Source organism: Carassius auratus, chromosome 45, assembly GCF_003368295.1.
Source record: "Carassius auratus strain Wakin chromosome 45, ASM336829v1, whole genome shotgun sequence".
NCBI classification, from domain to species: domain Eukaryota; kingdom Metazoa; phylum Chordata; class Actinopteri; order Cypriniformes; family Cyprinidae; genus Carassius; species Carassius auratus.
This window is the reverse complement of record NC_039287.1, coordinates 14,092,478-14,116,025: the sequence shown is the minus strand read 5'-3', so window position 1 is coordinate 14,116,025 and position 23,548 is coordinate 14,092,478. Positions and strand designations below refer to the sequence as shown.

General features: G+C 39.6%; 1 protein-coding gene across 2 annotated transcripts in view; it reads left to right on the top strand.

Moving 5' to 3' along the window:
- LOC113063349 (protein jagged-2-like) overlaps positions 1 to 23,548 on the top strand; it is a 45,265-nt gene that overhangs the window by 9,101 nt on the left and 12,616 nt on the right. The window contains exons 3-12 of one of the 2 annotated variants that reach the window (XM_026233662.1): positions 8,403 to 8,457; positions 12,254 to 12,511; positions 13,282 to 13,342; positions 16,670 to 16,800; positions 17,357 to 17,476; positions 18,248 to 18,361; positions 20,125 to 20,238; positions 21,767 to 21,880; positions 22,215 to 22,261; positions 22,350 to 22,526. In XM_026233662.1, the coding sequence (XP_026089447.1) occupies positions 8,403 to 8,457; positions 12,254 to 12,511; positions 13,282 to 13,342; positions 16,670 to 16,800; positions 17,357 to 17,476; positions 18,248 to 18,361; positions 20,125 to 20,238; positions 21,767 to 21,880; positions 22,215 to 22,261; positions 22,350 to 22,526 (1,191 nt within the window). The remainder of the gene's footprint in view (positions 1 to 8,402; positions 8,458 to 12,253; positions 12,512 to 13,281; positions 13,343 to 16,669; positions 16,801 to 17,356; positions 17,477 to 18,247; positions 18,362 to 20,124; positions 20,239 to 21,766; positions 21,881 to 22,214; positions 22,262 to 22,349; positions 22,527 to 23,548) is intronic. The other variant, XM_026233663.1, reaches the window with a different exon arrangement.

Here is a 23,548-nt window from a genome sequence, read left to right as displayed (position 1 = left end):
ACTACATGTTGAACATAGTATTTTACATTTTAAACTGCTTGTTATATAAATATATATATATATATATATATATATATATATATATATATATATATATATATATATATATATATATATATATATATATATATATATTTTTTTTTAATTCTTTTTTACCTCAAACTTTAAACTGTCAACTTTCTTATGTATGTTTTGTGTCTCAGTAAATTTCAGTAGTTCAGTGTTTTAATTTCTGCCTCCTTTATGTACATCCTGTAGGACACCTTGTTATCAAGGTGAGTGAGATAACACACACACACACCTTTGCTTGTGTTTCTATATGGCCTGAAACTCTGACTGTGTGTGTTCGTGGCCACTGCCGTCCCTTCCTGCTTAATTAGCACCCAGAGGGGAGGGGTTTGTTGTATTGTCATTGCTAATGATCTTGTTGGCATAGCAGCGGAATGCTAAATGGGCCGTGTGTGTACACACTCACCCAAAAGCGTGCCCTGCATTGGCCAAGTCTGCAGCGATAAGCACCATGCAAGCATAATTCTGCATCTCGCTTGGTGTTCCTGCCTTTCAGACTCCCCAGACTCTTATCTGACTTGCTTTATTGATGATGGTGTCTCATGGGTATGCAAAGTTAACTAGACACATTGAAGGCATGGTGCTTTATTATGTTGTTGTTGTGTGTAGACATGTACCGGTTTTTGGTAATACTATATATATATATATTAGTACCGAGCGGTTTGACCAAAAATGTATATGCCTTTTTTTTTTTTATGTGTGTATATATATATATATATATATATATATATATATATATATACTGGTTTTCCAGTTTATGACGTTTTTTTTTTTGTCATGCATCATCAGGTGTACAATGCATTTTCTGCTGGTTGATATTCCAAGACGCGCTTGTCGCTACTGATCCGCGTCGATTTAGTCCACAAACACAACATTTATTCATTGTTTTGATTTCATATCATGTAAAAAAAAAAAAAAGAATATATAGTCTCGTGCATTTTGCATTTGAATCTTTATGACAAGCAATCCCATGGGTCTTAATGAACTTTACTTTTCTGCTTCCATAAAAGTGAATATATATATATATATATATATATATATATATATATATATATATATATATATATATATATATATATATATATATATATATATATATATATATATATATATATATATATAATATTCTGTGTCAATCCATGTAAATTTTTCCTGTGAACAATGCACTTTCACTTTAATTCAGCGCCTGCAGCACAGCAAAAATAGACTGAGTACGTTAACAATGGCTGCACTGCTGCTTGACTCACCGCTCCTTGAATGCACTGACGGACCTTTCACACTGCACGTCGGACCCGGCAAATTGCCGGAACATTGCCGGGTCACCTTCTGTGTGAAAGCAAACACATCCCGGGATTGATTCCGGCATTGAACCTGGGTCGGGGACCTAGTAACATTGCCAGGTTCAATCCCGGGATGAGTGCTGTGTGTACAAAAGCCAGATCTAATGCCATGTCGTAGTGATGACGCACGCTGTTTTGAAGGAAAATCAACGTTCACGACAAAAAAATATGTGCAAACTGTAATGAAGCAGAGAGATCACTTTCCATGCTGACGCTGAGATTGTTCACTTGCTTCAGTGGAAGTATAACGTGCCTAACATTTTCGACTCGTACATTACACGTCACGCCCTGATGTATGACTTATACATTTTAATCTGGACTACAATATGCTCTTGATATTGTTTGAATTTTTTTTTTTTATTCTTTATTATTTGGTCACACTTTACAATAAGGCTCCATTATTTAACATAAGTTTATTAGTTAGCATAAACTGCCAATGGAAAATAATCAATCTTAGTTAATTTCAATATTCAAAAATATGCTATTAAAATCAAATGTTGTAACTATTATGAAATGAACCCGAGAAGGCATGAACTAACAGCTGAATTTTTTTAACCCACAAAGAATAATAACTTCTGTAACAAATGTAGCTATTGCTCATTGTTAATATTAGTCCATTAACCAAAGTTATGATATAATAAATTAATTAATGAGACCTTATTGTAAGGTGTTAACTACTGTTCTTTTATAATTCTTTTGCACTTTAATCTTTTGAAACATTTGTTTACTTAATACATTTTTTGTGTATTGCTTCATTGTATTTAAATGTCCAATGAGTAATATAAAAAAATTATCAAACCTGTTATAGTATGACAATATTTTTATTTTTTCAACTTTTTCAGTATCGTGATAATACAGTATACTGTGATTTAAAAGCTTCTGCAATTATTGCAACATGAAAATTTGATACCGTCACATATCTAGTTGTGTGGAGAGTTCACTGCTGCAGTGGAAGATTTCTGGGATGGAATAGCTAAGAATTTCTCATCCAAGGTTGGGAAAGACCTTTTACATTGGCCTCTGGAAGAGGAACTAACAAAGAAATTCCTTCTCTGCTAAACCATTAGGGAAGGGTTGTCGCTGAGGGTGGATAGGAAAGACTTTCCACATTGTTCTCGATATAGGAGACCATCAAAGCCACCCAGAATCCCAGAGTTCCTTTAGGTTCTTCCCCAGCAATTTTTGCCAGCCAGTTTCTTTGATCCTGTCCCCTCCCCACCCTGCTCTCCTGTCATTACCCAGATCCAAGGAGCCGTTTCCTTTGGTTTAATTAGACTGCAAGCTCAATGTTGTTTTTCTCAGAGTTGTTGTGGCTGGTTTTGTGAGAAAGCTGGATACTTTGGGCAAAAAAATGGGGTTGTGGATTGGGCTGTGCGATTTTGGGAAAATATCAAATTGCGATTTATATATTTTTCACCGATATTGCGATTGTGATTTAATTTGCGATTTTTAAGTCAAGCTTCATCTTAATATTGTCAATAGTGTGCAGCACAGTGTGTGCATCCGGTAACAATTCTTATGGTTTCCATTAAAACAATTACAAAATTCCTGTTGTGTTTTGGGCTTTATTACAATAGGAATTACTGTTGTTCGATTGTTTCCCATGTGCCAGATTACATCCGGTTTACCATTGCATTTTCTGTTGTGTGTTGGGAGCGGTTCTATTAAATTTTTTTTCAGCAGGGAATATTATTATGGTATTACTACTTTTACAGAATTTACTTAATTACTGAATTTCACAGGCAAGATGTGTTTATTATGTGTAAATAAAGTAAAATAAAAACTATTACTTTAGTCAATTTTTTAAGTATTATGTAGGTTACACAGGCTGTAAGTGAAATTAACAAGGCAATTAGACTGAATTTACACTTGTTTTAAAGGAGGAGTCAGGCGCAAGTTGACATTGGTTGTGCTCGTGAAGACTTGCGGTGGGGAGCCACGCACGAGTATAACCGAGCATTATGAGACATTTACTGCTACGTGTGTGTGGCAAGATTAAATGGCTATGAGAAGTATGAGAAGCATTCAGAGACACAGGCTGTGTGTGCGGTCTTCTGAATAGGGAATGGCGAACATGCATTATAAACTTCTTTCAAATTAGAATCTGTTGGGGAATCTCTTTATGTGTTGTGACACAGATCTTGCAAATTAGCGTTACTTTTTTGTTTGGTGTCTTGTCATTTCGAAGCCAAATTAATCTCATAATACATTCATTTTTTTTTGGATTAATTTGCCTAACTATCGATCTGACCCTGTAGGTGCCATAATCATTCTCTCTCTCAATCAATGTCTCAAATCGTGATTGCCATTTAATTTCTATTAATCGCACAGCCCTATTTGTGGGTTAAGAGTTTAAGATGGATGTGTGATCGATATTGGGTTTACAGACAAGGAGAGGGCAAGAGAGAGCACAAATGAAACGACCTGTTCACCCCCTGTCGGCAGTGTGGACGAGACCACTGTGTATTGGTGATGGAGTAGGGGACACCTTTCTCTTGTGGGTGATTGATGACAAAGCTGGCTTTTCAACCTCCTCTTCCCACCACTGTGGGCGTGATGTGGACCCTGTGAGGTGACTGGACCTCCCCAACACCCCCAATCACTCCCCAACCAAGTCTAGACTTGGTTGACACAAACATGACCTTGTCATGTTGGGGTGGGTGACAATCATCATCACATTGCTCGTCGCCTGCTCTAGAGGGCCGGTGAAAAAGTGCCTTCATTTGTGCTCAGACCTGTGCTGTTGGACCCTGGGGGAAGAACACAGAGTCTGAATCAGCACCATCTTGATTAATTGATCTGTACTGGTTGATTTCACTGTACTTCCTAAAGAGGATGGGTGATAATTTAAGATATTTTAAAATACTACAATTTAGACATTGCAATATTAAACATGGATATTGATTGTGAGATTTAACTAAAAATGTATTTTAAAGTTTTTTTAGGTTTACTTTCAGTGACTGTTAAGTGATGGCGAAGAGAATTTGAATGTAAAAGTATGGAAAATTCACATGCACAATTAAATGTACAATATCAGCTGATATGCCAATGAATTAATTTTTAATATTGCTCATTATGGTGATATATTGTGCATCTCCATAGTTCAAAGCTGCATACATGTATTGCCTTATTCTTCGGCCCATATTGTGATTGGGAAATGAAATGCATTTAAGGATTTAATATTTTGATTTACAGTAATGTTGAACTAATAAAATATGTCAAATTGGAATGAGGATTTTTTTTATTGTGTCACAAAATAATTAACTATCCGTTAGTTTTGGGAAACCGTTTCATCTTGTTCCAGCCTGATGATACAAAAAAGCCTTTCAGTGTCCTTTAATTGGCGTGGTGGTGTCTTACATTTTGTGGTAACTGAAGGTTGTGGTCAGTGTTGTCAACTGGCTCTCCACCATCAGTTTGGCCAATTCTCTTGTGTCAGTCAACATTTCAACTAAAAAGATAGGACTGACATCCCAGATTAATGGAGATTATATGCTGAGGTCGCTTGGCATAGAATTGATAAATGACCTGTGGGTGTCCTGAGGACAATCAATCAAAGTCTGGCACAGAACTTGTGTGACTGGTGCTCAGACGTTGACTGACAGGTTTAGTGTGTGTGTGTGTGTGAGAAAGAGAGAGAGAACGTGTACTTGCATATAGTGTATTAAACATTGTAAAATGTTGGTTTAAAAAATGAGTAGTCGTGAAAAACCCTGTGTAATTAGGCCAATTTCATATTTATCTGACCTTGATAATAATATAATGCAATGGCTAAAGATAGCCATTTGAATGTGGAAAAAAACTATCTAACAGCTAAAGCTAATTGCAGCAAAATGTCTGAACTAACAAAACATATATCTATAAGTTATATAATTTGTTGTTGAACTGCTGTGGCCCTAGTAATGTGTTTGTCGACAGAGAGGGTGGGGATGCTATCTTCCTGCCAGGTCAGACAAGGGAAGTTTGCCTCTCTCTGCAGTTCCTTTTCCAAAAGCAGATGAGGAAATGAAGTACTCGTTTTCTCACCAAGGTCACAGAGGAACGGAGACCTATTTTTTTCTTTCTTTCTGTGTTGATTTCTTTTGGACTCTTTCAATCTCTCCTTTGCATCCCAGACCCAGTTCTTCAATTTTCTTTCTTTTCTCGTTCACTCTCTGTGTAGGGTATTGACAGTGCGCTGAAGGGTTTGGTGCTGTAGATAAGGCCTGTGAAAGCTCTCAGACTGGCTCACCTCGCACTCGCTGTCAGCTGGACAACACTTGTTCATGACTGCTGGTGGAAAACACTTTGCCGTCTTAGCAAGATGATGTAATGTGATCATAGTTTGATTCAAGTTAACATTGTTTAATGTCATAATCATATGGTTTGTGCTCAGTAGGGCCTAATGTGCGAATGCATCAGAGCATTGTAGCCGATTGCGTGCGCACCGCTGCCAACTGAAACTGCGGCGTGGGAGCCTTTTGAAGCTGATGAGAAGCCTGATGAAAGGTCTCCAGGGTCATTCTTAGCCTCTCTCTCAGCCCCCTCTAATTTCAGCCCTGCCCCTCTTTAAACTGCCCCATCCACTGACTGTGGGAACTTGCACCTGTAGCTCCCTCCACCACCACCCCGTTAGCCACCCACTTACACACACATACACACACACTCATGGTGTTTACAGGCTTAACATCCAAACATGACTGTAGGACCTAATGCAAGTGTGCAGTCGGCCGAAGGTTTGCTTCTGAAGTATGTCCGAGCCAGACGTTCTGTGTTAGCTTGTTCACAGCCCTCTATAAATATCCTTGCTATCATCAAAAGTAGTCCATGATAAGGAAGGTAGAATTACATGTGGTGAAATTTGGAATACACTTATCCAAGGGGGTTTGTTTGGGTGCATTTGTGGCGCTGTTGAATGTTGAGCCACATCTAGGGTCAGAGGTTGTGTGTGTGTGTGTGTGTGTGGCCGGAGGAATGTTCTCGGAGTGTCACGAGACTTAGGTTGATGGTGTCTTGCAGTGATGGGTTTTAGATGGAGGTCTTTGTTCACTGGTTCACTGGTCTCCTCCCCCACTAGTCTTTATCCACATCTAGCCCTTTGGGCAGCTGTCACATAATCCAGCTAATCAGATACGGAGTGTGTGGGAACAGGACCGTCCCCGTGCTATCCCATGCACAAACCCTGACATTCTGACCTTTCTCCTTGGGCACGCATGACCACATGTGCGCTGCCAACCGGATCAATCCAGCATATTCATTTACTGATGGAGTTTTGGACCGAATACGCATGCACCAATAAGAGTGCGCTCAAAAACGCACGCATTTTGCATCCACGCAGATGCTCACTAACACAAGACCCCACTAATACGCTCTCTCACAGTGGCCGCCCATGTGTTGGGGGATGGGAAGAGAGGTCAGAAGCCCTGCAGCATGTCATGGGGATGATCCACGTTCATATCAAATAATCCACCTTTTTAAGACGCATCTGTTGTACGTCTGCATGGTTATGTGGCCCCCCCACTCCAGCCCATCCAGACAGACCTGGTGCTGCTGCTAATCCCTGACTGCATCCACCAGACCAGCCCCCAACCTCTCCAACCACGCCTTCTGGCTCCGCCCCCTAACTCCACCTCTGGAGAAGAATGAGATGCATGTGTAAATCTAACATGTTGACTCACTCTGTGTGTGCTCTTTAAAAGTTTGAGTAGAACTAAAGCAGTGATCAGTTTTTTTTAAATAATATAAATGCATTAGTCTGGTTTTTGTGAAGTCAGACTAACTGACCTAGATATTGCGTTTATAGCTCTGTTTGGCCAGCATGTATACAAAATGAGACTACATCTGGCCTACAATTGGGACTGCAATTTTTCAACAGTTTTGGTGTTTAATGTGAGCATACATCTAAGTTGAAGCTACTAAAAAATCAATGAAGTGAACATCCAGTACTAATTTTCACAATGCATTCTGGGAATTTCTAGCAAGCACATGTACACTGGGATGGTAATGACTGTGGGACAACCCTTGCCATTGCTAACTTTCTAAAGGGCCGTGAACACCAAGGACAAAAACTATGATGAAACCAAAACTATAAAGATTTTTTCCCAGCTAATGATCAATGAAAACATTAACAGCCAATCAGAATCCCCCCGACTTGAGCTCAAGCATTTAAAGTGGCAGATGACAGAACTGCATTATGTGCTTCTAATCAACATAATGTTATTGTGCTATTGTGAGGAGGCTAATATAGTTATCGTTATAGTTATCTTTATGGTTATTGTTCTTGGTGTGAATGAGCCTTCACACTTGCCACTAGTACACAGAAAGGCATTAGTTTTAGTATTTAACACATACTTTTTAGTCTGTACTCGCACAACTAAAAGTTTACCGCTGGAGATGTAAGTCTAGTGGTTAGCACATGCAGTTAACAGATGGGACTTTCATTCTCCACAAAATTAGAGAAAGAAAATATTTATTTTCAGTTGGGCCTGTTTTTGACTTCGTTGAAGTTGATCATTTGACCTGGTCAGGTAGGAACTATAAACAACATGTTAGAAGACAAACTGTGTGTAACGTAACTCAACTCTTATAAATGTTGCCTTCTGTCATGAAAGAGGACTGTAATGGAGCTTTAGCATCTCTGTCATTTCATTAATGCTGTTTGCTAAGACAACCATCATGATTTCTGTTGCTCATACTTGAGGTTAGGGATTAGAATAAACCTCTTACACTCCGTATTACATTTAACATTTCGCAGACGCTTTTGATCCAAAGCGCATTAAAACTGCATACATTTTCTGGCACAATTTCTGCAACCTCAGATTTTGTTTATAGGAGGCATGCTATTCCTTTCTTGAGTTTTTTTTCTCTTTCTCCTGAAAGATGATAAAACATATGTTTATATTTGGAGGAGGTACCTGATCCGTATCTAGGGATCAGAATATCATGAACACTCAATGCTTCAATAGCATTTTAATGTTTAATCTCATAATGATATTCTTTCTCTTTCTCCCAAAGCGATCCTACACACTCATCCTGGAAGCCTGGGACTGGGATAACTCCACTCAGAACTGTGAGTATTCCTCTGTAACCACTGTATGATTTATTGCTGCAGGCTGCTGTAGCCTTTCTGGGTTGGGTTTGATGATCATCATGGATGTTAAGTGTTGTTAGTCTATAGTTTTGAGCTTTAGAGGATGTCTTCATACGGTCCGTGGAGATTGAGTCTGATCCTGGATGATAAGATGAAAGTGTTAAAGCTGCCTCGCTGACAAGATGTAATTTTAGTGTGGGGGAATTCATTGGGGTGTTTCAGGGTTTTACTGGACACGTATGGGGTTATTTAAGGATTTTGTTGTGAGCATTAAGTGTAAAAGTTGTCCGTTTTCAGGTAGGTACTGATATAGAGGGTTGGAGGTATATTTTTAACCACACTAAGCAGGGGCGCATTGTTTTTTGACAGATATATTGAGATGACGTGTTGCTTAGCCAAGAATCGTTCCTTGAGTTTCCACACAAATGTGTTTAAGGCTCAAACGAGCACAATCTTGTGTCTTCCACACCTGCTTCAGTAGTGTGCACAAGAGATTTGCCAATAACCCTGATCATCTGAAGACCTCTGTTAATTGCACCCACTGGGTGAAATGAGTCATACATGTAAATTACATATTGAGGTATTGCCAAATAGTCAGCATGATAAAGTTTGATTGTTTGGATTACCTCAGTTTATAAGACAGATCTGTTGATCAGATTTCTAAGCAAGCAGAGCTAAAATACTTTTTAGTTCCTTTAGGTTCAAATGTGGTAAAATAAAAGGTTTTATTCATACTTGAGGGGAAGTCGTGGCCTAATGGTTTGAGAGTCGGACTTGAAATCGAAGGGTTGTGAGTTCGAGTCTCGAGCCGGCAGGAATTGTGGGTAGGGGGAGTGCATGTACAGTTCTTTCTCCACCTTCAATACCAGGACTTAGGTGCCCATGAGCAAGGCACCGAACACCCAACTGCTTCCCCCCCGGGCGCCACAGCATAAATCCACTGCTCCGGGTGTGTGTTCACAGTGTGTGTGTGTTCACTGCTGTGTGTGTTCACTTTGGATGGGTTAAAAGCAGAGCACGAATTCATACTTGGCCGTATGTCACATCACACACAGAAAATCTCAACTAAATATGAGATCTTGGGCTGTAATCCCCTAAACCTGGCTCCTGCAATGTAAGGATCTTGGGGAAACAACATGGACCCCATGATTCCACAGCTGTATCCTGTTTTCTCCCGCCGCCTTTGTCTGGCTTGAGGAATTGTCGGTGGGAAAGGGTCAGGCGGAGGAATTCGACGTATGCAAAAGAAAGGTGAATTCTGCTAAACCGGGAGAGACTGCGGTGGAGCCTGGCTTTGATCTGCGGATGTGATCTGTAGAATCACTGTATATCCCAGTCTGTAACTCCAAATGCAAACACTTTCTCTGCTCCACGTCCTGTTTTTCATCATCTACTAAATTTTTTTGTTTGTTTTTGATTTTGATTTTAATTTGAGTTTTTGTTTGGTCTTCTGTTTTATTATTATTCTTATTGTTGCTTTTTTGTTATTTGATGATGTTACATGATGCTGATGATGCTATATGATAGTCACATAAACACTTGGAAACCTGCTTACATGCTTCGATGAAATATGAGATGTGTGAAGAAAACTGAGAGATCAAGATAAATATCGCTAGAGCACAATATTTTGTAGTGTTCCTCATTTGCAATCTAAATGTCATTTTGTCAAATTATTGAAAACATCTGACGTTATTATTTAATTATTTATTTAGGATACATAAAACTTGAATTTAGCTTTAGAGTTTTAAAAACAACGACTCTAGGAGTTTTCAGCAGACCATCTGTCAGCTTTAGTGACCATTGATTAGAAATTTTTGAAATTGACCAGCTCTCTTTTTGATGATCTGGAGTGCTCTCAATGACTCGGCAGAGCTCTGTTTGAGACAGTGGCTTCATTTATCAAATGAGCCCAGAGGACAAAGATGTGCCAGACATTAATGATCATGTCACAGAGAGAGAGACCGCTGCCAAGGTCTGTCTGATGTGACTATCAGCAGTCTGTAGTACTCACGCAAGGCTTGGCAACAACTCCAGTGCCGTCTGATACTACGTGTTTAGTATGCAGTGTGAACGCTCAGAGCTGCTGCACCTGTTTTCTTAAACTGAACACGTCCCCACGCCTCCTTGTCTGTCTGTCTGTCAGGAGCTTAGAAAAAATGTTTTAGCCTGCACAATGCATCATGTCATCTTGGGACTTTGAAGCATTGTTCTATTCGAACTGAGGTAATTAGTCAACATGCATTTTTCATAGGTGCTTTAAATAACTCTGTTACATTTGTCAGAACAGTTCGTATGTGTATGTGTTCATGGTAGGGCCATGCAGGCCGCAGGAAAAGTCCTGTAGCAATGTGTTTACTTTGCAGGAAGAGCTCTGGACTGCCTAGTGTTTAGACATTGGGCAGAATGGGCCGGCAAAGGCTTTCCCCATTGTTCTTTATCTGGAAGCGCCAGGGCTATTTCTGTTTTTGTTGCTTAATTCGACCGACATTGTCAGGGGATGGAGAGGAAGGTATGTGTGTGTGAGCTCCGCATGTGAGGTTGCAAGAAGAAAAAGACGTGGACGAGTTGGGACTGAGGAAATCGCAGGCCCCCTGTCTCCACTGTGATTGTTCGCAATCTCCGATCGCACTGCGATAAACATTGCTTTCTTTGCAGAGAGGCTGGGAAAGCATGGGAAAATGGAGCTCTTAGTGTGAACGCTAACCACTCTCACTAGTAGGAGGGACTCGTGCTGTGGATCCATGTCCTTGTGGACCTTTACAGTGTGCTTGATGATTAGGACTAGGGTGTGATCCAGGTCCTTCAAGGATAGCTAGGGCTAAGAGCTAAAAGTGCCTTCTGCTCTTGCCCAGATCACCCTGGTAACAGCAGTCAAACTCGCACCCCTCCCTCTGGCCAGACATCAACGTCTTTATTAGAACTAGAACTAGACTTTGACTAGAACTCACAAGAGATGTGAATGGTGCTTGCTGTGATGCCAAGGTGTTTGGAGTGATTTTAAGACATTTTGCTGCTGTTGCTAGGGGGTTCATGGTTACTGGCCCAATCATAAGTCCATAATATTTTGGTTTCTTGATATGGCTTAGGTCCCTTTTCAGCCCATTTTATCATCGCTGACTCTTTATATATTATAAGTCTGATCACTTAGAAAAGCAATAACACACCTCTCCTCACTTGATTCGAGATATCGTCATCATCATGGCACAAGGTTTAACACTCTAGTTAAGGGATATGTTCAAATGAATATGAGCTGTAATAATCATTAAAGAAGTACTTGATTTCAGATGGTTAGCTGAGAAAACTCTTGTTTTGTCAGTGGTGTCATTCATGGGTGAGTGTCTTTGTTGTGCAGAGATTTATCTGAATGGATTTGTGAGGCAGGAAGTTGTAAGGGGCAGGATAGTTACTAGTGAGTTTATAGCTTCAAATTTATAGGGTCTGTCCTGTCTCTTGTCTTGTAGCTGTTCTACGCATTCATTTGTTATCACTGCATTATTATATACTGGCTGTGTGAATGTATTTTAGCTCGGTCTTAAACGTGTGAATTAATGGAATGAGTAAGTTGCATTTCATAAATTTTTTTTCTTAATCTGTACATTACTTCAGTCAGTTAAAATATAGGACCATTGTTAATAAAAGCCCTTAAGTATTTAAATAGTTATGACAACAATTTGGCAATCTCTTATAACCGTGTTGTCGTAAAGTACAGTTTTTCATTCAGACTATTAACAAAGTATGTGATTTTATGGTTTTTTGTCTTTTTCTGTTTTTTAAGACGGTGAGGAGAATTTGATCGAGCGACACATTCACGCCAGCATGGTGAATCCTGGCGATAACTGGCAGTCCATCCGGCACCCCGGCATAAGGGCCCACATTGAGTACCGCATCCGGGTCAGGTGTGACGAGAACTACTATGGGAGTAAGTGCAACAAACAGTGCCGGCCAAGAGATGACTACTTCGGACATTACCGCTGCGATCCATCAGGAAATATTGTGTGTCTAGACGGCTGGATGGGAGAGGACTGCCGGACAGGTGAGTGATGTTGATTTAATGCTGTAGCTGAAAAATATTTATTTGTATATTTCAGTTTCATTTTAGGGTAAGTTTTACCTTTATTTACCTAATTTTATTTTTTATTCTCCGTTTTAGTAACTTTAGTTCTTTAGTACTTTTAGTAGACTTTTAGTAGATTAGATGAATTTAGGAATCATTAATTTTTAGAGATTAATTCTGAGATTTACGTTTAATCATTGTAATGATTTATCTGGCATCCTCAATATCTAGCCCTTCTTGAAGGATGAACTAGGGCTTGCCAATGTCTTGAAGCATATAGAGAGGAACCCTGTTAAATCTTGCCCTTCACCTCCCTGTAAAGAGAACTGCTGCTATCAGTGTTTTCACAGCCCTGTGATCTTTGCTCCTTTGCCTGCTCCTCTTGCCTCTGCAGTCCTGGAGTCACACTTTCCATTAGCTCAATTAATCTGAGTGATGCTGGGGTTTTTGATGTCTTTAATGGACCACTGCAGGCAACCTAAACACCCCGTTATGATGCTGTGAGTGCATATGTGTGTATGTACCCCACTAAAGAAAGGCAGTAAATCACCAGCCACTGTCCTGATAAGCAAGGGTACGAGTAGGTGGGCGTAACAGGGGTGAATAGGGGCAAGCGTATATGTGTGTTGGGCCATAAAGTTGTCTTCTGTCACAGCGAGAATGATTAATTTATCTTGTCAGACTTTTAAGGCTACACAAACAAACAAGACTGACCTCTCCTCCCTCCCTCCCTCCTTCTCCTCTCACAGCAATCTGCAAGCAGGGCTGTAATCTGATTCACGGAGGCTGTACAGTGCCTGGAGAATGCACGTAAGTGTTTGTGCATCATTTCATGCTCGGTTGGCCGGGCTAATCTGGCTCCTTAATTTCAGCAGGGCCATATGTGCTCATGCTGATAAAGTCTTTTCAGTTGTTTACCTTTCCATTAATTAATTAGTGCACTGAAGCTATTGTTTGTGCAAGCTGTTTTTGTTTAACATGGTTTTTTGATCACGCTATACTTTGCCTCGAGTGTTTAAATATTGTGATCATTTAACATTTGATGGGATGAAATACTTTAAGGCATCATTTTTATTGTCGTTTATACTTAATAGGTTAGTGCACACAAAATTTACCATCCCGCAAACAATTACTCACCCTCATGTTGCCTCAAACCAATAAGACCATTAGTCATATTCATACCAGTGTGGTTTAATCTTTCATGTCACAACTGTGGTTGAGCTCTTTGTATGTGCATTGATCAGTGTTTATATATGAATGAAAGCCTTAATTAAATCTATCCATTTAAAAGGTTTGGAATCCTTTCACCCTTTTAATATGTAATTAAATAAATATAAAGTCATCCAATGTACAGTTTTCATCTGGCAGATGATACAACTGGCAAAAAATGGAGTCATATCTAGGGTCCTTTAGATTTGGATCTATCACCCACCCAAAACACGGTAGCAGCCACATAGCAGGGCTGTTAAAAACTTTCTGACGACTTTAGCAACATCTCATAACGCCCTAGTCAAACATTTTCTTTAGAAACATTTAAAATCTAGGTTGAATTGGACTTTTTGGAAAGTTGTCCAAAGCAGGATCCCAGCATACCTTGTGTTTTGGACGATATCATCATATGATAATTACAGTATGTCAAACGTTGGTATTTCGCTCTTACTATCACAGGAAATTCTGATGCTTCCTGTGTTGGTGCTCAGCGAGAAATCCACCTCACCGTCCCACATCGCATTCTCCTCTCGTTCTCTTCCTGTAGCTTAGCTCTGCCTTCTTCCTTTGCCATAGGAAAAGCTCCTAGTCTTTAGCATGAGGAAAGCCTTTTTGCTCATGCTACCTACAACCTCACTGTGTTTAAGGGCAGGGAATGAGTAGATCCAGAGGTGTCTAAACCAGGAAGTCACTCTAGACGATGATGACATACTGGAATCTTTTGACAACACAACATTCAGACTCTTGAGGGGGGCCAAAAACATGCATGAGGACATCATGTACCCCAGTTTCTCAATGGCCTGGAAGAAAAAGTTTCTGAAACTGGGGCTAGGAAACACAGCCAATATGTTATTTCAGAGTTTGAGTATTTGGGAAGCCTCACTCCCCTGCAGGATGTGGTGACTCGCTTCCCTCCATCACTAGCTTGATAGTCCTTGGAAGGAAGGAGGTAGACTAGAGGGCTGAGGTTGCCACAGACAATTAACCAGAAGATGTGTTAGTGGGGCCCAGAAAGCATTGGGATATGTTTGCCAAAAGTGTAGTTAATCAGTCCAGAAGATCGGTTTTATTTAGATCTTCTGGATCCTTTTTAAATTTTAGCAGATTTGTTTTTTTTATAAGTTCTAAGAAACAATTGGGTAAAAGTAACTGTAAAGATCTAGCATAATTCAAGTTTACCACAAAAATCTTAAATGTCACAATTTATTCACCCTCACATCTTTCCAAAACTTTATTATTTTCCTCTACAGAACACACAAAAAAAATGCATTGTTTTGTGTAAACTACCCCTTTAAGTTTTCTAATACTGTATAGAGCCACTGCAAACCCATGCTGTGAATCAAATGTGAAACAAAATGACATGTAAATGCACTTGTGATTTTAAGTTTAAGGTGTTTTTATGGTTTTAATGGACATGTCCTGACACACAAAGTAAATGCAGTGCAACTCTCTCTTTCTGTGAGTTAGTGAGCAAGTGTATGTTTGCCAGTGCTTGGCAGAGCTGAACGCCCCCATGCACAGGCAGGGTTCAGACTCTCCCCACACACTCTGCTGCCTACATGCTCTTTCATACAATACTAGTAAGGTTGTTACTGGGCAGCGTGTTATTGTGTGTGCTCTGGTGTAAGTAATCCAGCCTCTGGCCTGCCACTTGGGCACAGATCTGGGGGGGCTATTTCAGAGACCTCATTGGAGATGTTATAAGTGGATTTGGATCAAGGCCTCCATGCAGAGAATGTGCCAGGTGTGTATCCAGTGGCCAAATCCACTTCGCCCACTTCCTCGAAGAGCACATTTGCCTTATTTAGTTAGTATACGCCATTGCTTTCACCTTAAATGCTTTTGTTGTTGTTGTGAGCTAATGTAAGGCATTGTGGTCCTGATTTATTTAATTTTTTATTAATGCATTGAGATCACCTTTAGATAAATGAGGGGAAAATGCAAATGCTAATTGTTAGAATATTAAACTTGAAGTAGTTAAACTTTCATTTGTTAACATTTAGTGCATTATTCATGAACAAACAAACAATACATTGAAAGCATTTATGAATCTTGGATAGCATTAATTTCTACATGTTAACTTTCAGTAATAATATACATATTTTGTCAAATATGAATATTTTTGATATTCAAATTGATTTATTGTTACACTGATGTATTGTTTTGTGTGTATAGCATTTATAGAATTTATAAATCTACTTTTGCCCATTGTTAATTCCGTTTAATTGAATATAAAAAAGTATTATTTAAAATGTAGAAATCAGCACTACCTAAGATTTAAAAAAATGCTGTAAATGTAGTTTTAACTGTTAGATTATGATACATATGCATCAACTGATGTGTACCAAATTGAACTTTTTGTAAGGTGTTACCCATGAAAACCAAGTGGTACCATGAAAATATTAACATATAAATATATTATGCACATATGCACATATATATAATTATTATTATTATTATTTTTTTTAAAGAGTACTGTAGTATTTCTATCTCACGTCCACGGTGTCACCACAGTACTTATTTGTAAGGCTAATAAGTGTTAGGAGATATGCAGACAGCGCCTCTCCACTCGGCAGCTGGAGTCAGGCCGTACCTCCTCTGCAGGAAAGCTGTCTTAAAATAGCTTGCTCAGAAATGACAAGACAGCTGGGTTAGGGGTGTGGTGGGGACGGAGAGAGTGCACCACTGGCCTTGGAATAGCAGAGTGCTGCTATAAACCAATGATTAGTTAACCCCTCTGTGCCCCTGAGCTGCGACTGTGGGGGAATGCGTGACTGTGCGTGGTCGTGAAAGTGTTCTTAACCTTTGTCGCCCAGAATGACGCCTTGTCCTAAGATTAGGTGTCAGCGTAGTGTTTGTTCCCGTCTGTCATTAAGATGTCATGGTGGTTCAGTCCTTTAAGTGTTAACACCCTTATGTGGTTTTCAGGTGCAGCTACGGCTGGCAGGGCCAATACTGTGATGAGTGTCTGCCGTATCCCGGCTGCTTGCATGGGACATGTGACAAACCCTGGCAGTGCTCTTGTGAGAAGAACTGGGGCGGCCTACTCTGCAATAAAGGTAGGGGGCCTAAATGCATCCAACACACTGATACTGAAGATTTGACCCAGTTAGTTTTTGAAAAATCGAGGTCAGAATGAATACGTTAAGCCTGTGAACATCCAGCCGTGGAAGTGCCAGGGCAGCAAATTCATATTGTGGTGTTAAATAGAATTACAGCATCTTACACTGAGCTGGTTTGTTGGCTGCAATGTTAGCACAGGCTGTGCATCATGTGACAACGCACACACAAATACACTGTGGATATTGTGGTTGTGATTGGAGTGGCGCTCGGATATCTGATCTTTTGGTCAGCGTGTGTCCTGGAAGGTGGTTAGGAATGAGAAGCAGCTGAGATGTGCCTGCAGTTCTCTTTATTTATTTACCAGCTTTTATGTGCACAGCCTGGCCTTACAAGGCCTGCTGGGAGCCCAGCAATAGTTTCTGCCAACTGTTTTCATTCAAAGAGCAAATGTTAGCAGGCTTTAAAAAATATATCTGTATATAGGGTTAGTATTTCTTTCCCCATGGACTTAAGTAGTACCCCAGTTAATTATTATTTTATGTGTCTTTACAGATCTGAACTACTGCGGCACGCACCATCCCTGCGTCAACGGCGGGACCTGCATGAACTCCGAACCGGATGAATATAACTGTGCCTGTCCTGAAGGGTACTCTGGCAAGAACTGTGAGATAGGTACGAGATGGATGGAGGGTCCAGTAAATAAGAGCTACGGTGTACATGGAACAGTTAATTATATGATGTTGTTTAGATGGATGGATGAATAGAAAAAAATATGAATGGATGGATGAATAGAAAAAAACTATGGATGAATAGATGGATAAATATAGAAAAACTATTGATATATGAATAAATGAATGGAAAAATTATGGATGAATGGGTGGATGAATATTAAATCGATATATATGGGTGGATAAACAGAAACAAAATGGATGTTGGGTTGAATGGGTGGTGTTGAGGTAAGTGGATGGATGGATTGATTGATTGATAAATGGATAATTAGATGGAAAAATTGATAAATAAATATTTGGATGGATGGATGGATGGATGGATGGAATAATAAAAAGATGGGCATAATAGATATAGGGATGTATGAATAGGAAAAAAATGTTGTATGGATGTATTGATTGATAAATTGAAAGAAGGATGGATGGATGGTTGCATGGATGGAAAAATGATAGATGGACTGATAAATGAATGGACATAAAGATATATGAATGCATGGATAAATGAATAGACGGATGGATAAATGGATAGATTGATAAATGGGATGGATTAATGGATTGATTTATAAATTGTTAAACGGATGGACAAATGGATAGATTGATAAATAGATAATTGATGAATGGGTGGATTTATAGATGGAGCAACAAATCATAAAGTCAGTTAGGGCATTTTATCAGTGTCTTTTGCCTATATTTCTGAAGCATTGTTGTGTTTTTGCAGCTGAACATGCGTGTGTTTCCAACCCCTGTGCAAACGGTGGAACGTGTCACGAAGTCCCAACTGGATTTGAGTGCCAGTGTCCACCAGGCTGGGAGGGACCCACTTGTGCTAAAGGTGGGTAAACCTTTCGTTCACCTTCTTGTCTGACTTCTTCCAGGCTGAATCTGTTCAGTCTGAAGACCTTTTTACAGACCTACACTAGAGCACAGACATCCATCCCCTCCCCAGCATGTGTCCAGATGCTGAGGCCAGTGTGCCGCTTGGCTGCTTGTCATGCTGGGATGTGTCAGGTATATGGGAAGGGAAACCGGTCTTGGATCTTGCAAGCACAGCGGGGTCCCATTGCATGGCGAGCGTAGCTTGAGCTCTTACTGGTCCCGGATTAGATGGTGATACCCATCACTGAGACAGAGGGATTTGCATAATCTGTCTGCACTTTGAACCAGCATTTGGCTTCACAAATTGAGAACGCGGTGTGTCATGGGTCACCCTTCCTTCTCCACCCCTCCCGTTCCACAAAACATCCCACTTTAGCACCACAGAGCTCATGTTTGATCGACTGCAAATGTGTTTCTCACCTCCTGGAAGCCCAGTGTTTTAATGTTTGGTATTTCTCACACTCTTTATCGCTCGCTCCACATCCTACCTCTTCAGTTTCATCCACCACACATATGGGTCTGTTTTTCCATCGCCATAGCAACAGCAGGGTCCCCTGCTGGAATTTGGACATTCACACCCCCCCACCACCACCACCATTTCGCCCATAAAGGTTCCCCCCCCCCACCTCTTTCCTTCACTTCCTTGTCTGACCCTTTTACACACCCCACTCCACCCCATTCACCACAATATATGTATAAGACTAAAGCAAGAAGAAAAGGAGGGAGGAATTTGTCTTGTTTTTGTTTCCTCCTATTTTCTTTCAAATTTCAAATGGCTGCTGCTCCGTTCTTTGTGCTTTTGTGCTTGTATTAAAACTGTAACGCTTTGGGCTCTAATAGCAGCTAATCTGGCGACCTGGATTATACCAAATTAATCGTGTTACTTTTATAAAGGAAAGCCTTTACTCTCTCTGATGAGCACACTGACACTCTCCCCTGCCCTTTCCTCATAGCCATTTAACCGCCATTTATATTATATTATATGTAATGCATCGTTACATCATTTTTTGAATGATGCAAAGCAGAGATAAACACAGCTTCACATTATGTAGAGCAACAATAAAAAACAATAATATGTGAAAAAATATGAATGGATGTGTGTGATTGAGCCATTGTGAAATAACCCTATACATACACTTGTGTGACTGTACATCATTTAAATTGTTTATTATTTAACCTAATTGGGACCTACCTTGATGACACGGGAAGCAATGCATCATCAAAACTTCGTCACATTTATTAATATTGCTTTATTGGATTTTCTTTTTGGAATTTCTTTTGGATTTATTTGATCTATTTATTGGATTTATTGGATCTGCTTTATTGGATTTTCTTTAAAATTCTGTGAATGTCACAATATATAAACAATAAAGCAAACATGTTAACACATTTCCATTACACTGTATACATCATAATGCATTGCCCTACTTTGAATCATTTTTAATCAGTGTAACTGATCCTTTCTCTAGCATGTGTATCTGCAGTGTGTGTGTGTGGTGGGCGGTGAATAGAGCCTGCACACACATGCTGGGTGTAAAATTGTCCAGTTTGAATGTTTATATCCATAAAACTGTAAATTTCCATAACAGTATGGGATGTTACGCCTGTAATAGCTTTTTTTTATGCAAACTGTTTCTCAGCATGTTTTATTAAAGCACAATTTTAGAGGTGTTTTTCATATCTGCGGAAAAGTAACATGATTTTGTGTTGATGCTGCAGACATGGATGAATGTGCCTCCAGCCCGTGTGCGCAAGGCGGAACATGTATTGACCTGGAAAATGGCTTTGAGTGTGTCTGCCCTCCTCAGTGGGTTGGGAAGACGTGTCAAATCGGTAAGATTGAGATCCTCCTGTATTGCAGTCGTGTTTTGAACTATAGCATTCCGGGTTGTTTGAGTTTTTTTTTTTATGCACACACTGTTCAATGGATCATCCATGTTACTCATTTTTGCATCTAAATCGCATGAACTTTGCAAGCCTGCATGTGTTTTAGGCAAAGCAAGACTTAAAACAATTGATTTGATTGGTCTGCAAGAAGAACTTGTAGTGGCAACCTGATCTTTGTTGACTGTAAGACAGCCATATATGCACATGTAAAAAGGAGAGACAGCCTTAGAACTGGTTCTAACACTAGATCAAATGGCCCATTGCAGGTGCCACAGGAGTTTCTATCATTCTTTTGCTCACAATGGTGTGCAGCCCTTGTTAGGGGAAGTGCTGAATGTGAAGGAAGTGGATTGTGACCTGTAAACAAGCGTAGGGTAGGAACAGGAGTCGGGCTGCTCATCTTACGCTTCGAACCTTAGCCTCCAGCTTGGGTTTCACTCACAAGAGCCAAGCCTGAGCATGGTGGGGAGTCGTGTTTCCAGGAGGACAGGTGTGCAGGGGAGTGAAGCACACCTCACTATGGGCCCCTGATGAATATTTGAACACCTAATAAACACTAGTTTTTTTTCATGGCTAAGCCCCCTGAACTGATTGGTCACCTGCTGCAGGCTAATAGTGGAGGGATGAGAAGAAGGAGGGGTGATACGTGTACCTCAGTTTAAAACAAATTATTGGTACCTTTTGTCTTGTTGTAAACTTTTTTTTATTCTGTAAACTTTTTTAAAACAATATGTTTTAGAAGAACGTAAAAAATAAATAATTATATATATAATTTATTTATTATATATATATATTTATATGTGTATGTATATGTGTCTGTGTGTGTATATATATATATATATATATATATATATGTATGTATGTATGTATGTATGTATGTATGTATGTATGTATGTATGTGTGTGTATACGTACACGTACACGTTCAAAGGTTTGGGATCAGTTAGATTTTTTTTTCATTTTTTTTAAATGGTTATATTATATTTATAGTATTAATTTATTTGATCAGGAGCATCGGTAAAGGCATTTACAAAATATTTATTTGTTTTTATTCTTCCGAACTTTATTTAGATTTCAACATAGATTATAGAAATATTTCTTGAGCAAATCAAAATGATTTCTAAAGGATCATGTGACAAAGACTGGAGTAATGGCTACTGAAAATTCAGCATGCATTACAGAATTAAATAGCATTTTAAAATCATTTCAAAGAAGATGAGATTTGTTGGTTTTAGATTTTAATTTTTTTTATTTTTTGCTGTGTAATGGTCATTGATCAGGAAGTCAATCAGACTGGCATCGTTGCCACTGTTAGAGTTTCAAGCCAGCAGCCTGTTCAATGGACGTAATGGTGGTGGGGTTACACAACAAGATCTCCGATTTCTCTGCTCTTCTCCTGCTACTCTACACTTCCAGTCTCCCAATCTACCACTTGTCTATGAAAACTCCCAATTCTTTCTTTCCCTCACTTTCAGATGCAAATGAGTGTATGGGGAAGCCTTGTGTAAATGCTCACTCTTGCAAAAACATGATTGGTGGATATCACTGTGACTGCTTTCAAGGATGGGCCGGACAGAACTGTGACATCAGTCAGTATCTCCTCATGCTCCTCTCCTCTCCTTTTCCTCCGTCTTTAACACCATACACTTTAGTGACACTCTGGGTCTCCTCTTTGGACACTTGATATCCTGTGGGCTTCTGCACACTGTATTTTGTCTAGGGCTTTACTTACTGTTGCATGCTGGGTTATTGGTTATACCTCACGTTTGTGTTGATTTGTACTAACTTTTCCATTCTCAGCACACTTACCAAGTTCATCTTATTTGAATTAATTGCACGTCCTCAGCTGTCCCTAACTACTGTGCTGATTTACGCCACTTAGCCATTGATTAATTGCTCAATTTACTTTGCCCATGACTGCAGATCTCAATGGCTGCCATGGACAGTGTCAGAATGGGGCAACATGCAAGGTATAGCCTTTACAGTTCTTTTTTTCCATTAGCATTTTAATTAATTGTGGTGTTCATATTTAGTGTCATTTTATTTGTGTCTGTGTAGGAGCTGGTCCATGGAGGTTACCACTGTCAGTGTCCTCCAGGTTTTGTGGGCTTGCACTGTGAAGTCTCAAGGAACAAATGTGCCAGTGGTCCTTGTCAAAACGGCGGCCATTGCCATGCCATTCTGGACAGCTTTGTTTGTGAATGTCCGCTAAACTATGCAGGGATGCTCTGTGAGGTGAGAATCTGTTTATAGTGTTTAGAAACATTGCAAAACTGCTTTTTTACTAATCATTTTTTGTCAGTATTGTTCAGCATGATGGTTATTTATTTATTTAATTTTGTGCACAGATGTTGTTTTTTGTGTTTTGTTTTGTTTTGTTTTTGTCTTTTGTCTTTTGTTTTGTTTTTGTTTGGTTTTTGTTTTGTCTTTTTTGTCTTGTCTTTTGTTTTGTTTTTTTGTTTTATTTTTGTTTGTTTTTGTTTTATTGTTTTTTGTTTTCTGATTGGGGTATTAGTCAGAATTCATCTGTTTGTTAATAAACATTTAATAGAAACAGAGGGGCTCAGTCTTGATTAATTGGTGACATTAAGTACTACAGATGGTCACTTCACCATTTATACCTTTTACTCATTTGGCACCACTAAATTGGTCGTCACTTCCTTGTTGTGTGTATGTATGTTTTTAAAGCCTTGGGGTAAGGCAGATCAAGCCTGCTATTCTACCACGGGTGTGCCAGGGTAACTAGAGTAGGGTTTGGGTGGAGGGCTGGAGTATTTTTTCTTCATTTGGCCCTTACTACTGGTCTGGAGCCAGTTAAAGTCTTGTGGCTGGCTAAAGATGGACTTCTATAGAGGTGCTGGAAGCTGGTCCTGAGCCAGTCTCGGCTTACTGTGCAGACTAAAAATAAGTTGTAGTGAATGAGGCAACTCTTCTCTTGGCCTCTTGGCCGCCTGCCAACGATCAGCCCGGGAAAAGAAGTCCTTGATTTTCACGTTCTATTCATGCCTGGCGTGGCATGCGCTCACATTAGACCATACTGTCTGCAGTCTCTTGGAAAAGTGAGATTATACTAGGGAAGCTTTTGATCTGGAAGGGCTGTTTTCAGTGCAGGTGCACATGAGGCTACTGTATATATAAAGTCTTGGCTGAGTATTGACATAGAATCTGACATGTTTTGATATGGGATTAGATCTCTTTAATTGAAATAAGTCATAAGAAAAATGTTATTTCAGATGCAGTAACATGCTCAAACCTAC